Here is an 18,934-nt window from a genome sequence, read left to right on the forward strand (position 1 = left end):
AAATTTTGTGGCGACCAGGAAGATGGTGGCGATCCTTGCCGCTTCAGAAAAGATCAAGGTACGACGGAGAAGATTGAAAAGATCAAGCCACGTTAAAGCTACGATATACCACGCTTTGTCGATTTTTCACGATCGCAGCGGAATCGCCATCTAGTGAGATGGGGTATTAATATCTATCAAACCAACATGTCTGAACAAGGTCAGTACGTTGTAAAAATAAAATGTGATTATACAAAAATATGAACTTCGTCAAGAAATGCTCTCTCAGATGATGTTTGAAAGGAGACTGGTTTATACTAGCTGCTAATTATTTTTTTTCCGGTAGAACCCGTTTTCATTTTCCGGAAATCGCGAAAAATGGGGAGGGGTAGAAACAACTTAGTAACATGCCTAACTGCAGGTAGATGTATCCTTGTACAACATGCATAACCCATATTTCCTTGATGATTAACTTTTTGTGTCTTTCATCAAACCTGCGGCGGAAAAAAATCTCGCATTACAAAAAATAGTGGAACATTTGTAAAATTATAAAAGAAAATGTGAAGTTGACGAGGGCACTTAAATTTACCAGCGGATAACATGCGCGCCCAATAAAATAAACACGTAAAAAAGGTGTCTTTTTCAAGATAGGGGGCGTTACGTACGTAACGTTATAAGGGTGTAAAAACACTAAATTATAATGAAAAAAGATATCTTCTTCGCTAGGAAAGCTACGTGTTTAGGGTCAAATTTGCGAGGGTATAGAAAAAAAAGACTAAAATGTTTTATAAAGGATGTACTTTTTTCCCCAACAGTCAACACTACCTGTTTGGAGTCCGATTTGCGCGAGGTGTGGAAGGTGGGGCCGTAGTAATTCCAATAACCTTGGTAAAAAATTCAATATTGACGACGCCGCGAAACAAAAACAATCACTAATAATATTTGGCATTGCTAATGTGTATGTGGTGTATACTACTTAGTATTTAAATGGGTCGTTTGGGGGTGAACCCCCAATCCCAAACGAAGCCCATAATTTCATCAGTGAATTTAAAACAGAAAATGCACAAGTAATTACATGCTTGCTAAATTGTGTATGTGTTGGATGCCAGTAGCTGTTTGGGGGATTCGTACAGGGGCAGGAGGGAGTGAAGTTCGGAGAGCTCCCACCCCCCTCCACACACACAAACACACACAACTCAGAACTTAAAGAATAGAACAAAATTAGTAATTAAATGATGTCCACTTGCTAGAGTCACTAACAACATCTTGATTAAAGTGGCCAGCAAATTATTACCAATTAAATGAAGTCACTCGCCCTAGCATACTCAAACTGACTTGTTTACAGAATTTCATTAAGTAGAATACCGCTATGTAGAATACACTTTTCAATACAATGTCAAGTTACTGATATATACAATGTCAACTACTATCCCAGGTGCCTGAGAGCACTTTCACTGTAAATTTTTTTTACCATATTTTATTTTTTATTAATTCAGTCATTGCTAAACGTTGAATATCTATCATATACCCTGTGTTCAATTATATTGTTTGTATATCAATTGCAGATAAACATTTTGCACTCATTGACCTGTACAGTGACTTCCATCTTATTTGTCATTATATAATAGTCTACTGCTATTACTTCTACTACTTCTAATAATAATCATCATTACAATAATAACTAATATAATGATAATAATAATAGTAATAATAGCAATAATAATACCTTGTCCACACCGTGGGGAGCATTCCAACATGTCTTTTAAAAGAACATCATAATATCAGGCATTGCCTTCTAATAACCTCACAGATGATTCTTCATCAAAAGATCTGAATCTGTTGTTATCAAAATGCAATACTTGATAACAAGAATGGAATGATTGATATCAAGAAATGGGATTAAATGAGAAACTTTATGGCTAGCCGCACATACAGTGCATACAGTACGCACAGTACATACAGTACACCTTGGATTGGCTCATTGGGAATTAGACCAAACGGGTATTAGAAAAAAGGGTGTAGAGATCATGGATTAGGCCAAACCATTTCAATCTAGGACAAGTACAAATATAATAGGTTTTAAATAATTCAAGCCACTGATGTTTGTGCTGTACAGTAATATGTCAAAGTCTAAACACAGCTCTGAATACAAATTAAAGTCAATCTGGACTTGTCTATTTAATGGTAAGCTATCCATCAATCTGAATCGATCAAATTTCTTTCTGGTCCGTGGGGGAGGAATGTGAAATTACCAGAGATGGATTAGAATATTGGCACATCATAATTTACACATTTTTCTCTGATCCTTAATTTATGAGCTGAATGATTGAAAACATCCATCTCACATTCTGAGCAATCTGAGCAATCACTTATCTTGGGTGGCAGCATTCAGGGTGGGGGGGGTGGTGGGGTAGATGATTTCTGGCTCTGTTCACACGTTAAAATGTGAAACATGTCCACAGCTTTTCATCTATGGCCAAGTACAGAGTCCATATCCTGGATTAATCCATGCTGGACTGGTCCAAACAGGACCATTTCATCCAGACTAAGTATACATACTGATTAATGCATGGTGTTCAGTACATTCAGCCATCCCATGACAAAAGTTAACAAGTATTACTTTTTGGCATGATTTGGGGATGTTTTCTGTATGCTGTACATGGAGTCACATAGCCCCCAATACCTGAAATATACGTGTAGACATTTCAAAAGCAAGTAATTCATTTCACATAAATTGATTACACACAAAACGATTACACATATTCCTCATTTATTAATTTTTTAGTCATGTGAGGGCAGAATTGTTGTCGACTGATTTCTTGGGATTAATGCAAAGGAGTTACTTAATAACTCACAAGCATGTATTATGAAATGCATAAATTGAAAAAATAAGAGGAAACAACTAGCAATTCAAGAATGACCCTTTTTAATAAATGTCTGCATGTTCCAAAACCATGACAAGTTATGACAGAACATGTACTCTTCTTATCTATGTATTTTGTACAGTAATTATATCACAAAAACCGAATAAAACCAAACAGGGTTATTACTGTACACAGCCTGATATACTCAAAAACATAAAATATAAAATATGAACATGTAAATACATAACATACTGTACATGTATTTCATTATGATAATGAAAATAAAGAATTTTGTTTAATACATACATATCATAAACACACAAATTCTATTCTATGAAAACCATAGTTAATCACAAAATATTAAATATATTCCATGAATTTTTTTAATAACTAAATGCACATAATATTGAATTCTGTCAATGAAAACATAATTTACTGTAAATTTTTTTTGAACTAGCTCAAAAGTATTGTTATTAAATAAGATATTGTATTCAAAATATTAAAGCTATCTCTTATAAATAAGCAAGGTATTTAGATAATAGAAGTAGCTTTCATTGATATACTATCAATATTCAAACAAGTATGCATACATATGAAAAAAATATCTGTCTTTCAATACTACAATAAATATAACATAATAAATATGAATCGATTTCTGTTCCTGTATAACAAATGTAAAAAAATATATATCAGATATATATACACAAAGTGCAAAATATCTTATTGCAAAAAAAAGCCTAATTTGTAGTACAGGATAAATTGATTGATTAAAATCATATTATTTTGTTTTGTGTATATGTATCGCATGCTTACTTGTTTACATTTATGATTTATTTACTCTTAGTATGTTATATGTTCTTCATCTTGGATCTATGTAAACATATATATTTCAGCCATTGGCTGCCAATAATGTAAATTATTATAAATAAACCATTGCTGTACTATACTTCACATATATTGGTATAATTCATATTTCTTGTCTATTGGCTGTCCATACCCAATGGCATAATAAAATCCACAATAAAATGAGAAATAGACACATAACCATCTCCATAGCGTGTGCAGATTTTACTCAAATTTGAGTGCATTTTAGACTTCAGCAATGTCATAATAATAAACCCAAATCGGAATTTGAAATTAGATTCACTTCATTGCACACTAAAGTGTATATAACTTATATAAAGGTAAAATCATTGAATATTAGAAAATTGAAAGTATTAAAACTGGAGATGACTTATCCTCCGTCATTTTCCTCCACCTCATATATAACAAAATTAGTACAATTTTCATTCACATCCCACTTCCATCAACAAAACAAAAAAATCTTTTTAAAAATAAACAAATTTTTCCTATTATTCTAATTTGTTGGAAAGTATCATTATCATTACAGTAATAATATGATACCAAGTATCAAAGTACAGTTGAGTAAATGCACATAGTAACTGCGCTATATAAATGGACATATTATTATTATTACTACATTGAATAAAAACAATATGGAATAAAATAATTTTGAAGATTAAACTGTCAAGTCAAAAACCCAAGGAGACAATTTTGCCTACAAATGGTTATTGAAACTGTTTGCCAAATAAATACATATATGGGATCAATCGTCAAGACATGTCAACAAATTCATCAGCTCATTTGACACTCAAATCCTTCATAACTGTCGGGTCGTGGTGGATAAAGCAAAGTAAACATAAGAAACAAACGATTTAATCAGACTTTTGATATTTTCAACTTCCCATCATTTTTATCATATAGTTAGACCATGATCTAAATCAAGCAGGACTTCAGAATACACTCCATTCAAACGGTAGGTATAAGCTACTTGTCTAATATTCCTAATATATTATGATGTTATTGAAGTTATGTCATTTGAAAATAACTGAATCTAATTCATAGAATTTTAGCACATATCATTGATAATAAGTTATATGACACAAGGTAATTACAAAAACATATTTGTTACAGAAGTTAATTTCAAATGACATGACTGATAGAAATATGTAAATTGATTGTCATGTCGGCAGTGCTTTTAATCAGTTTATATTAATCTTAGATGGGAATTGAGTACAAACATTTGTGAAAATGAGAAAGCTCTTTGGGTGAAACCGTCAAGGATCATCACGCAGAATTGATGCTCCCATTGAAAATCTTGTTGTTGGCGGTCGTGGTATGTCCAACAGGAGGCCAGGAAGGGTCCCTGTTCAGGTCGGCTTCAACCAGTTTGTACCGGTTCTTGGGCTTTTTCTTACATCGCAGTGGCCGTATGGCTCGTTTGAGTGCAGGCAGGTCGACAATACAAGACTGTATTACAAAGAGAAAATGAGGAAAGGATATTTGCAGGGAACATACAATTGACATCTCTTGTCACCATGCAGTTGAAGTGAACTGGTAGTCTCTCAGGGATAGCATTATGTTACTGTCTTATTCCCAGCTCTCTTATTTCCTTCGTTCTCTGCCTCCTTTTATATCTATTCTATATCTTATAAAGAATGTTAAAACTCCAAATTCCTACATTCCCTAAATCCATGCTTTGTGTCTCCCTCTTGTGTGTCATTCATTCTCCTCTCTCTTGCTTCCATTCCCCCCTTTTATCCCTTTCTTCTACCCTATATCCATTCATTCCTCCTTTCCTACACTCCGAACCTCCTAATTTTTTACCACCATAATAGTAGTATAGAAGATATAGAAGAATGAGCGAAACCCACCCTCTCTCTTTGCTCCTTCTACCCTCCCTGTTCATCCCCTATCCTCCCCCTTCCCTTCCCCTATCCCTCATTTGTCCCCTCTTCCTCTATCCTTTGCTTCATCCATCGATCATTCCATCAATATCACCAACTTCCTTACCTCCATGATAAAGATAAAGACACTATTAAATAGCACCAGTGCTCCAATGATTAGGACAAACTCTTCATTTCTTTCTAGCTTTCGCCCTATTGTCCCTCCATCCTCTATCCCTTCCTCAATCCCTTGCTCCTTCTTCCCTCCCTTCCTTCCATCAATATCACAAAACTTTCTACCACCATGATAAAGGCAAACAGGATTATTGCATAGCACCAGTGTTCCACTGATAAGGTAAACATTTCTTTCTAGCTTCATCCCGGTCCTCCCTCCATCCTCTATCCTTCCTCTATCCCTCGCTCCTTCCTCCATCTCTCGCTCCTTCCTCCCTACCTTCCTTCCATCAATATCACCAAATTTCTTACCTCCATGATGAAGGCAAACAGAATATTAAATAGCACCAGAGCTCCGATGATAAGGGTAAACTTGAGACTGACTGGAGCAATCTGTTTCAGCTGCAGAAAGTTAGTAAACACAGACCACTGAACGGGTAAGAACAGCATCACCGCGGTTGTTGATACTAAACCAATGAGTGCGATCAGGAATAGAACTGATGACAAAACACAAAGAAACGGGAATTCAATTTGAAAGAAGCAGCAGCAAACACTGATTTCACAAGAAAGTCTCTTAAACTACAATTAATTGTCACTTTTTCATCATGGACCTAGATCAGGTCCACTCACATGAACTGAACTTTGTGAAGTCCTGAAATCTAAGCTGAAAAACAATCACACTGCCTTACTGGAAACCAGTGCAGATTCCAACCAAGAAAAAAAAAGGAAAATTGCAATACAAATAAAATATTCTTGAATATTTGCACAGATGGAATAAGATGCTTGATACTCACAATTAGTATAAATTGGAAGACGATAGGGCGCCCCCTTAGAGAAGGCAGCTGCCAGGGTGATGTACTGGAATGACGAGATGAGAAAAATCACAGAGTTTTCATAACACAGAATGTTGTCATCTGGGTTGTGGCTGGGAGTCAACGGTGTAAACCTATCAAGGAAACAACAAAATCTTAATTATTAAATCACTGCTGGCATTTTACCAATTCAGTTCAGTTTATTTCATTTTCATTTTTTAAATGATTAACATAACAACAAACACATAGATAGATAATATACACAGCAGAATAAACGTCATAATAGATACTTCAGTATTTACAAAAGTGATCGCTAAATGATTTAGTTGTAGTTTCGGAAACACATATTGATAATTAAATCATTGAAAACTAGAGGTCATAATAAACATTATGAAAATGCAAAATATGAGGGACTTATTAAAAAGCAAAGCTTGTATTGGTAAGCCCCTCGGGAAAATAAGTTGTGATTTTAACCATGGGTAATTAAAATTAGCTTAGGGTAAAAATCATTGAATATGAAAAAGAGCATTGTGGGTTTTAGATAACAAAAATAGAAGAAAAAAAAATAGGTCAACATTAATTTCCATCATCATGATTAATTTCATGGATAATCCATGAACACGTAGTTAGCCAATTCTCCTAATTGAATACAGCCGATACTCAATAGTATTGACTATCAGTAGCAAAAATATCCTTCCAAGTACCTGGATGGGATTTGAAGGGTACTTCCCGGGTGAACGATTCACTGTTCAGTGTTCCCGGCTTTTAAAAAAAAACAAAATTCCCTGATTTTTCCCTGATGAAGTTAAAAAATTCCCAGATAACTATTTAAACCCATTCCCAGTTTTGCATGTTTTACTTGTTGCAGTGAATTGCATGTATTTTCAGTGTAAAAACTGTACTGCAGTCAAAGAGGCTACACTAGAAAAACACCACAACCAGTCATGCATTGGATGTTGTTGCGATATGCAACAAAATATAACAGAGTCTGACTGACTACCATGCTTTTGACTTTGAGGCCAATCAAAATTCCCAGATTTTTCCCTCATTTGAGGTATTTTTTATTAAATTCCCTGATTGGAAAAAAGTGAAATAATTTTTCTTGATTTCCTGATGGGCTGGGAACCCTGACTGTTGTTTCCCATCGACTACTCATGAATTAATTTTTGAATCATTGAAATGGATCTTTGCTTTGTATTTTCAAATTTGGTAGAACTAGAGAAACCAAGAAATTCACACTTTAATAATCAGTTGATGTGCTATTTTTGCAAGTGCATGTCCCAACAATATTACCCTTGATGTTGATATTGATAATTGATATCTCCAAGTATTTTTATAGCTATATGCAATAAAGATAATTGCAGAGCATGCAAATAGGACTTTTTTCAATCTTGTGCTCAATATCTCTCCCTCCATTTTTCATCCTATTTCAAAATGATTCAACATGCACCTTCTCCATTTCTCTCTCTTTCACTTCTTCTTTTTCTACCCCCTTTTATATTTTGCCCCAGCCCCTTAGACCCATATCCTCCCATCATCCATCCTTCCATTCATCCATCCATCCCTTTCTCCATGATCTCCTCCCTCCTTCTATTTCTCCTCCATCCTATCCCTCTCATCTTCCCTTGCTACCTCCCTCTCTCCCTTCTTCCCGTTCCCATTCTTCCTCTAAATTTTCTTTGGTACCCGTGCTTCAGCATTTATCAATAACTATTCTCATAGAATTGTAATTGATTTGCTTTGCTGGGTAAAGAATGTGCGACATTTACTACATTTTTGAGAGAGAGTCCAAAACAGAGCGGCTAGATTTGTCTCTAACACGTATGGACGAGACACTAGCATCAGTGCCATCCTTAAAGACTTAGAATGGTGACAAAAGTGTCATCGCCTAATTTGCCTCTATACAAAATCCTGAATGGCAACTGGACATAGATCATGAAAAAACTTCATCAAGCCCAAGCCATCAGGAGGCAGAAGAGGACACACCCGGCAATTCCAACAGCAGCACACAAACTCAAACTCACCTGCCAATACCTTCTTCATCCGAACTATCAACCAGTGGAATTGCCTTTTACCAGAAACTGTAGACCAGCCATCAACGACAACTTTCAAAAATGCCCAAAAAAAGACCCAATAATTTACAAAAAACTAGACCACACTCTCCGGCACACCTCCAGTTAAAACTCTTCTTGGACTATTTCGGAGGAACATCATACCAAGCACCAAGTACAATACATGTAGTTCAAGACTCATGCTAATTGCCTTTGAAGAATCATGCTATACTTACCACGGCTGTGTAAAAAGAAGAAAGTAACCGGTTGTCTGTACAACTGCCACCACGATTATCTCGGATACAATTGAGATGAGAATCGTTGGGTTGGTTATACTCCCCGCAGGCCGTTGCTTCACAAGCTTTGGATATGCTTCATTTCTTCCCACTGGAATAGCAAATGAGGACATTATATTCGCTTTAAGGTTTAAAACAAAATATATTTCTGACTACTTAAATCAATGTTGAAGAATGCGTGGAGATCACAAAACAGACTTCTCTTGATTCATTCAAACTTGAATTGTAAATACCTTGCAAGGTCTCTTGATTTTTTTTTAGCAATCACCAAACTGCAAATTTTCTTAAAAGCTTATTATTTTGGTCTTTTTATCTTAAAAAAAAGTCACAAGTTCACATTCTGGCACCAGGTACATGTAAAAGAAAAGCCTTTTTTCAGCCAATTTTTTTGGTATAACTTCTGCAGTAAAATCACTATTTCGGCATATTCCAAAGAACCCTGTCTTTCATTTTTTCTAATTGATTTTGAGCTTGGCAGTCACAAAATACAACACAGAAGTTTAAATTTTGGAAAAATTCAGTTAAAAAGTTTTGAAAGAACTTACTGAGTACAGCCACTGTGGTAGTGATAACTAGATCCACATACAAGAACTGCCAGTCCCCAAGGTTTGAATCAATCTGAATAGATAAAATAAGTATAAAAAAAAGAGAGAATAAGTACTTATAGACCAAGTCAGAATGACATTCCTATTAAGTATAACTTTCACATGATTATTGCGATTTCGATTTTTTTATTTCCATTCAACAAAATAATATAATCCAAGTAACAGTACAAGTACTTATTCAAAATAATACAGTTAAATGACATTTCATAACAAATATTGAAGATAAATTAACTGACTTGCCAAGAAAAGCAGAGCTTGTATAAAAGGCAAGTCATTATATGACCATTATATGTATACAGAGTGCATATTTTGTTCAGTGGCTAACTCAAAACAAAATCACAATTATCAGCATGGACTTGGCATTATCATATTTACAGAGCACACGTGGTTGTGTATTTTGATTAGGTAGAATTATACAAAATGTGAAGCAAAAAGAGATTTTCAAATCAAAAAGTAAGAAAGACAGTCAAATAAGAAAGATAGGGATAGAAATTATGATATGAAAATTTGATATGAATAGGTTTGTGGTGTCCAAAGGTTTGGCCAAATAAATACCAATTAAAGTATTAAGTTGAAACCAGTATTACCTGGCCTGGTTTGAATTTGAATTTCAATGGGGCTAATTAAGTATTCCTACAGGCACATCTTGGGAACCCACATGAACCAATTCAAACTGGATTTAGGTTTTGAATAACTGTAATCACGCCCCTCCAAGATATGGTATAAACAGCGCTGAAATAGAAAAAGAATGTTTTGTGACGTCATTGCTATCTCTGTAGACAGAGATGAAGATGCTAAGTCAATACACGGCTGGAAACATGCTCCAGGATTGACAATGAGCAAACAATCATAAGCCGACCTTGACAGTTACAAATTTGAATAAGCTGCACTGAGCTCAAGCACTCATTATTAAAGTGTGAATGATCTTTATCCCATTTGACACCTTTGTAATAATCTACAATGGTGTAAGAAAATATGTAACAAGGGTGAAATTCTTAATATTTCCCTACAAAAGTTCAAGTACGTTGAAATTCCTCCTGCCCCTCCTCTTCTTCCTCCTCTTCTTCTCCTCCTTCTCCCTCTCCCTATCCTCCTATGTCTCCTCTTCCTTACTCTTCTTCTTCTTACTATTAATCACCATCATTATCATCATCATCGTAATTATGATTACTCATATTACATGTTTTTCCTCAAGACACAGAGCATACTTCAACCCATAGGAGACTGAATGATATCGCTATGACACATGTTTTCCAGACTCCAGAACGCATATATGTGGGCTCAGTTTCCACCAGGTTAAAGTAAAAGTAATGTTAAGGCATTTGCAACCACAATCATTGCAGGAGTCAATCACTTTTCTATATTTCAGCATAAATATCCTGAAAACGGTTCCAAAGTTAACAACATTTTTTCTCACATTCCCTAAAACAGAAACCTTGCTTTAAAATTCTGCAATTACATTTATGGATTCTCCTTCCGTGCAAGTATGTTTACCCAGTAATTCACCGGTTGTCATTCAAACGTGGGATTAGAATGATGCTCCTAAGTCATGTTGGCTCAAGGCCCTTCAAATATTTCAAGTACTAGTAGATTTCCTAAATCTGATTTGATTTTAAGAGCACATTGCTATTGAAATTAATCATAGAGGTTGTCTAGTGTGCTCTTTTTGGAGTGGCATCTTAATTTCTTCAAACCAGTATCATTCCTAAAATGAGGGATTCATCGAATCTCCTGGATGTCATCTGAAACCTCATTCAAATAAAAGACAAAATTCAGCAACTTTTTTAGCATCCAGATAATATGGAGGCAAATTGCGCCACGGATGCTAATGAACACAAATTACAAGCTTCAAGTCTCAAAATGAGGCCATAAGTTGAACTCAAATGTGTAAAATCATGATGTCATAATGATTTGATTCTGATGCCCACAGCTGCACAAACAAACTTATGACAACATTCAACATGTCATAAGTTTATTTGTGCAGCTGTGGGCAAATTATATTCAGCTAACTCATCTGCACTTTGTTCTTTCTAATTGACCACATTCTTACCTTAATTTGTTTACTTTCATATGCACATTCTGTTTTGATATGTGTTATGCATTGCAAAAGAACAAATATTATTGTACAAATAATGAATGTTAATAGTGCAATGGACAGAAAACTTCATGAGGCAAAAGATGGAATGACCCATTCAGTATAGCCTCGTTGAACGGATCATTTATTTCATCTTTCACCAATGAAGCATTTTGTCCATTGCACGAATGAAAAGTACATTCATTATTTGTTTTATATGAAACCTAAAAGTTGATTCTTTTTCATATAAAATTTATGAATTTTGATGCAAAATAAGGTCATGCAGGGTGAGCTGGATCTGCTGATTATTGCACACACACAACATGCACGTTTCAAACATGAGTGGTTTTGCAAGTGGTTTTGTGGGCGCATGCAATGGACAAATTGTATGGATCCAAAATTGCATGGTTGATAACATCATTGCAAAATGGGCTGAATGATCGATAACAAACAATCAATCAAATGACAAGGATCTACCTAGGGTTTATATGATACAATAAAATTAATATTTCTTAGCATGTAGGGCAATATGTCTAACCATGAATGAAAACTATGACAACTTTTGCTAACCTTTGTCACTACATAATATACAAGGCTTCAATGCATCTTTAAGAGCCCACGAATGCCTGTCAATAATGACGTTAACATCTACAGCGTTTAACGAGTAAAGCATACAATAAATGCATGAACATTGTGTACACGTTTACACATCATAGCCTCTGCCCTGGCTTGTTCATATTTGGCTTTCTAATTTACACGAGGCCAAGTTCGTCATGTCGTCAGAATTACTAATCGACATAAAGAATTCCATTATTGTACATAAATTTATGTTAATGAATTATTTGCAATATATTGTCAAGCACCGTAAGTGACCCTTGACATCGAAACCCATAATAAACTGATTTGGAAAAGAGATTCTAAGATTTATGATATAAAAGTTGTAAAACTTGTAAACTGATAAAAAATAAACCAAGCAAGTAATTAATTGAATAGAGAAGAAATTGAGGGAGAGTTTTCAAAAAATGAGGAGAAAACAATATCTTAAGTTTGGGGTTCACTCAAGCATGAGATGTGCACACTGTGCAATCTAAGTGAAACTTGAAACTTGGAAAAACTTGGGTCAAAGAAACTCTTTCATCACATCCTTACTAAAAATCAAATGTTTACATTATGAAAAAAATATTCTTTTGATTATCTAGTTTTCCAATCTTTCCTTTTTGAAGACTAAATTGCAATGTTGTTTATTATCAGCAAACCTTACCTGGCAATTTATTGTTGGTTTGGGGGTTGCATTTGAGGTTACATTTGATCAAGTAATTCAAAAATAATGAACAATATATCCATTTCTATCAGTGTTATATAATCTAAAATAACCATTTAAAATAGAACAGTATAACCTGTGACTTATGGTTGGTTTTTGAGGTGGAGACTCACATATAGATAAACTTCATATTTCGTAATGGAGCGTTGTGGTCCAGTGGATTGGTCTTCGGCCTTTGAAACAGAGGGTGGGGGTTCAAATCCCAGCCATGGCGTACTTTCCTTCGGCAAGAAATTCATCCACATTGTACTGCACTCAACCCAGGTGAAGTAAATGGGTACCTGGCTCTGCAGGAATTTATTCCTTGAAATGCCTTCGCGCTGTAAAAGGCTGCGAGGCTAAAGCCAGGGTAATAACATCCAATTATTAAAGGTCAAGTCCACCTCAGAAAAATGTTGATTTGAATCAATAGAGAAAAATCAGACAAGCACAATGCTGAAAATTTCATCAAAATCGGATGTAAAATAAGAAAGTTATGACATTTCAAAGTTTCGCTTATTTTTAACAAAATAGTTATATGAACGAGCCAGTTACATCCAAATGAGAGAGTCGATGATGTCACTCACTCACTATCTTTTCTGTTTTTTATTGTTTGAATTATACAACAGTTTAATTTTTACGAATTTGACAATTAGGACCTCCTTGCCTGTAGCACAAAATGTTAAAATAATGGAATTACATGTGTTCAGTGAGGAATGAAACTTCATTTCACATGACAATGACGAGGAAATAAGAATAATTCATATTTCATACAATAAATTACAAAAGAAATAGTGAGTGATGTCATCAACTCTCTCATTTGGATGTAACTGGCTCGTTCATATAACTATTTTGTTGAAAATAGGCATAACTTTCTTATTTTACATCTGATTTTGATGAAATTTTCAGTGTTATTCTTGTTGAATTTTTCTCATTTTATTCAAATCAAGTTTTTGTTGGGGTGGACTTGTCCTTTAATAAAGCGCATAGGGATGCATTTGGCAGTGATATGCGCTACATGTATACAAGCATGTTGGTATTATTATCATTATATTATAGGTTTCACAGCTCACCCAGTAGAGAATCATGACCGATGTGAACTGGATGACACTGTACAGAGCCATGTACTTGAAAACACCAAAAGAGGTCATCAAGGCAGCTCGGCCCTCTCTGGAAATCACAAAAATAGAACAACAAGATTAGTATAGAATGAAAGAAACATAATATATATCACCAAATATTGATGAAAATTACGCCTTCATGGCTCTGTAGCACTGAAGGTAGTACTGACCTTATGGTATGTATCAACTGCAAGTCTGTATGTATACAAACTATTTTCTGCAGAATATAATAAAAGATGGGAAGGGTGAATGGAAGCGGCAAGACGATTGGAGCAGAAAGGGCGAGACGAGGAAGAGGAGAAGGAAGATCAAATGAATGAAAATCTCACCTTATTACATTAGGCACACATGATATATCAGGCACCATGGAGGTGAATGGAGATGCAACAGAAGCCTCTGCTTCAGATAGAGATATGCCAGCATGAGCCATCTTCAACGCCCCACAGTCGTTGGCTCCATCACCGCACATCCCCACACAGTATCTGCAAAATATTCAAAAGCATCAGAAAATGAGTGGAATGCCTCTGGCGGTCTCACCTGCATCACACAATTCAATATAGAAGCAGTGCTGACTTTGAAAACTACTATCAACTAATTATTCACAAAACACCATTCATATAATGATACAATACAACGGTCATTGACAATTGACCTTGATCATGTGACCTAAGACTTGTCAGTGATACTTGATTACCCCTATATCCACATTTTATAATCTACAGTATATCTAAAAACTTTGAAAGTTATGACAGCAATATAATAATTACCTCAAAATAGCCAAAGTTCAATAACCTATGACTTTGATCATGTGACCTGAAACTTGCATATGTTCAGTGATAGTTACTTGATTACTTTTATGTCCAAGTTTTATAAACTTGATCCATACACTTTCAGAGTTATGATGGTTATTCAACAAATACCCCAACATGACCTTTGACCTTGGTCATGTGACCTGAAAGTCGCACAGGGTGTTCAGTGATATTTCAAAATCTCATGTCCAAGTTTCCAGAATCAGGGTCATAAATATTTAAATTTACGATGGTAATTCAACAGATACCCCAACACAGCAAAGTTCATTAACCTTGACCTTGGTCATGTGACCTGAAATTCGCACAGGGGCATTTTCACGGTAACTGACGTTACAGGGCACAATTTTCCACACTTTTCATTGTGTGTATGATTACCTCTAAAAGGAATGATGGGACTTGGCTTTTCAAGCAAACTCCCATCATTTGTTGTTTTGAGAGTATTTACAATGGATTTAAATAGTAAACATAGCACAGTTCAAAGGATAATGACAGGAAATAAAAAATGAAATAAGAGACATGTATTCACCCCAAACTTTGCAAAGCTTCAACAAGTTGCGTCTTTTGATCTGGTGACATGCGAGCATAGACAGTTCCTCTTTGGACAATCTGTATTGGACAAAAAAAGGAAATGTCAAGTAAAACTTCAGAACAAGCACTGATTTTAATTTTACATCAAATGAAAAAAGAGAAGTCGCTTTGAAAACAATTGTAGATACATACTGTAAAATTTCACATGAGCATTCTGTTGGCTTGTTACAGTTTTGGATAAATTTCAAAAAAATCTTTGAAAAAAAAATTCATATTCATATGGATATCATGGCCACAAATATATTTCCTGGAATCAGGTCATCTATGCACTTTAGAGTACAAACATGGAAAAGGTATTTTAAGGCCAAAAATTTGAAAAAAGGCACTTTCTGAATAAAGAACTCACCTTGTCGATAAGTTCTGGGAAGTGACTCTTGAGAACTGCAAAAGATTTGCCGCTTACCGCAAAGTGATACTTCTCATGATCTACACTGATCATCATCTCCTCATGGTAAGACTGATGACAAGCAAAGAAGGTGAAACAGACAAAAATTCAACATTAAGGCCCGAATTCACAAAGTTGGTTTTGAAAACCCACGGTTGAGTCCATGGTTTATGCAGATTTCCAGTATGAATTACGCTTAATTTACCGCGTATCGGGCGCGTGTATAAAACATGTCCAATGCTGATGCGCGCTTTTGTCACAGTGCGCCAAACTGACGCCTGTTACCATGGTTAGATACGCTATTTTATTCACGAGTCCACTGTTTGAAGAGTGGACTCATGAATAAAAACAGTGGACTCAAGAATAAAATAGCATTGATAACCACGGCAACAGGCGTCAATTTGGCGCACTGTGACAAAAGCGCGCATCAGGATTGGACATTTTTCATACACGTGCCCAATACGCCAGAGATGCCAAGTTAAACAAGTGGAATGCCTCTGGCCGTCTCACCTGCATCACGCGGTTCAATATAGCAGCAGTGCTGACTTTGCATACTACTCTAACTCGCACAAGATGTTCAGTGATACATGGTTACTCTTATGTCCACTTTTTATGAACTAGACCAATAAACTTACAGAGATATGATGGTTATTCAACAAAAAACCCCAACATAGCCAAAGTTCATTGACCTTACATGACCTTTGACCTTGATCATGTGACCTGAAACTCGCACAGGATGTTCAGTGATACTTGATTACTCTTATGTACAAGTTTCATGAATCAGATCCATAAATTTTCAAAGTTACGATGGTAATTCAACAGATACACCCAATGGCCAAAGTTCATTGACCTTTGACCTTGGTCATGTGACCTGAAATGCGTACAGGATGTTCAGTGATATTTGATTACTCATATGTCCAAGTTTAATGAACTAGACTAATAAACATTCAAAGTTATGATGGTAATTCAACAGATACCCCCGATTCGGCCAAAGTTCATTGACCCTAAATGACCTTTGACCTTAATCATGAGACCTGAAACTTGCACAAAATATTCAGTGATGCTTGATTACTATTATGTCCAAGTTTCATGAATCAGATCCATAAACTTTCAAAGTTATGATGGGAATTCAACAGATATCCCCAATTCGGCCAAAGTTCATTGACCCTAAATGACGTTTGACCTTGGTCATGTGACGTGAAACTCATGCAGGATGTTCAGTGATACTTGATTAACCTTATGTCCAAGTTTCATGAACTAGGTCCATATATTTTCTAAGTTATGATGACATTTCAAAAACTTAACCTCAGGTTAAGATTTCGATGTTGATTCCTCCAACATGGTCTAAGTTCATTGACCCTAAATGACCTTTGACCTTGGTCATGTGACATGAAACTCTAATAGGATATTCAGTAATACTTGATTAACCTTATGGCCAAGTTTCATGAACTAGGTCCATATACTTTCTAAGTTATGATGTCATTTCAAAAACTTAACCTCAGGTTAAGATTTGATGTTGACGCCGCCGCCGTCGCCGTCGGAAAAGCGGCGCCTATAGTCTCACTTTTGCTTCGCAGGTGAGACAAAAACCAGCTATGCGTGAGATTTTCTGTGAATCTGAGTGAGATCACAGACATTGTGTACAATGTATATGGGGATAGGCTGTGATATTTGCATGAGACAGAGATTTGAGGGGATGAACAAGGGTCCAAAATGCTTGAGTCTCACACATAATGCGTGAGACTTGGTAGCTCTGAATACGCGCTAAATTAAGCATAATTTATATCGGAAATCTGCATAAATTATGGACTCAACCGTGGGTTTTCAAAACCACCTTTGTGAATTTGGGCCTAATAGAGTATCTTATGGGACAATGCAAGAAACTGCCCAATTAATCAGAGGTCACAAAATCAAGGGCAATTATTTTGTTTAAACACAAACATGTAGTTGATTTGTGTTCAATTGCAACTCAACTGTCTCCCAATTCCCTATTTATATATTCCTGACATTATTGTTAGTCACAGCTGACAATTTGTGGGTGTATTATTTTATACTGGGATAGTCTATGGCAAGCTTACACAATTTTTAACATGCTTTGTTTAAAAGTACATGTAGGAATACCATCTAGCTACACACATTAATAATCATGGCTTTTCTGATCAAAACTAAATGCATATTTTTCAATGATTGAAAGAAAAATTGAAAATTGAAATTTAGAAATAATTGAAAATGATCACACTTGACTGTAAAGTAAATTTTCAAAACAGGCTGATGAATTAAGACATTTTGCCCAAAGAAAAAACAAACATTAAATACACTTATAAATTTTGGTGGAAAATACTCCTAACAATACAGAATAAAAAAGGCTAAAACATGAAAAAGATATGCAATAAAATGCATTTTGAGCCAATTGTTAGTGCAATTTTCAGTGCAGTGTTTTGAGATTAAACTTGATTTGTTTTAATATACAGCAGTGGATAGTACATAATTTATCTACAATTTCTTTCAATATCCCTCAGAAAAACAGAAAATAGACTGATCAAAATAACTACCGTAAGACATTCTTTAAAAAATTGCTTAGACACATCTTCACCAGTCACCAATAAAATATTTTTCAATATAGACCAAAGTGGAAATATTTGAAATAGTGGATTTGTGAAATTCACGAAAAACAAAATGACTGTCCCACAAAAAAATTATTGTTGTTTTATATTCCACTTAGAAAGTTTATGTTTAAATGCATCATCAAAGTGCATGTATACTTGTCATTTAAAACTGAGCAGCACCTTCTATGTAAATTATCATCTCATAACTCGCATACATTCGTAATTCCAAAAATTCGTTTTTTCTGAAGGTTTGGTTATTCCGAAGGTTCGTTATTCCGAAGGTTCGTATTTCCGAAGGTTCATAATTCCGAAGGTTCGTTAGTACGAAAACGGGGTTCGTTAATCCGAAAACCAAATGTGGTTTGTAATTCCGAAGGTTCATTAGTCTGAAAACAAAATGAACAACAAACCTTCGGAACAAATAACTTTATTCTATTTTCGGATTAAAGAACCTTCGGAACATCGAACCTTATTTCGTTTTCGGATTATCGAACCTTCGGAATAACGCCACAAATGTTCGGATTAACAAACCCTTTTACGTTTA

At 35.2% G+C, this 18,934-nt stretch overlaps 1 protein-coding gene across 1 annotated transcript in view; it reads right to left on the bottom strand.

The window, feature by feature from the left end:
- Positions 1-4,300: 4,300 nt before the first annotated feature.
- The window catches only part of LOC121427203 (probable cation-transporting ATPase 13A3), a 57,727-nt gene continuing 43,093 nt past the window's right edge, over positions 4,301-18,934 (bottom strand). Inside the window, exons 21-29 of the mRNA XM_041623477.1 lie at positions 15,746-15,856; positions 15,338-15,417; positions 14,332-14,484; positions 13,955-14,051; positions 9,448-9,520; positions 8,843-8,993; positions 6,538-6,689; positions 6,056-6,240; positions 4,301-5,153 (exon numbers count right to left, since the gene is read on the bottom strand). Of these exons, the coding sequence (XP_041479411.1) occupies positions 4,971-5,153; positions 6,056-6,240; positions 6,538-6,689; positions 8,843-8,993; positions 9,448-9,520; positions 13,955-14,051; positions 14,332-14,484; positions 15,338-15,417; positions 15,746-15,856 (1,185 nt within the window). The 3' untranslated portion in view covers positions 4,301-4,970. The remainder of the gene's footprint in view (positions 5,154-6,055; positions 6,241-6,537; positions 6,690-8,842; positions 8,994-9,447; positions 9,521-13,954; positions 14,052-14,331; positions 14,485-15,337; positions 15,418-15,745; positions 15,857-18,934) is intronic.

This window comes from Lytechinus variegatus, chromosome 14 (assembly GCF_018143015.1).
Source record: "Lytechinus variegatus isolate NC3 chromosome 14, Lvar_3.0, whole genome shotgun sequence".
Lineage (NCBI taxonomy): Eukaryota > Metazoa > Echinodermata > Echinoidea > Temnopleuroida > Toxopneustidae > Lytechinus > Lytechinus variegatus.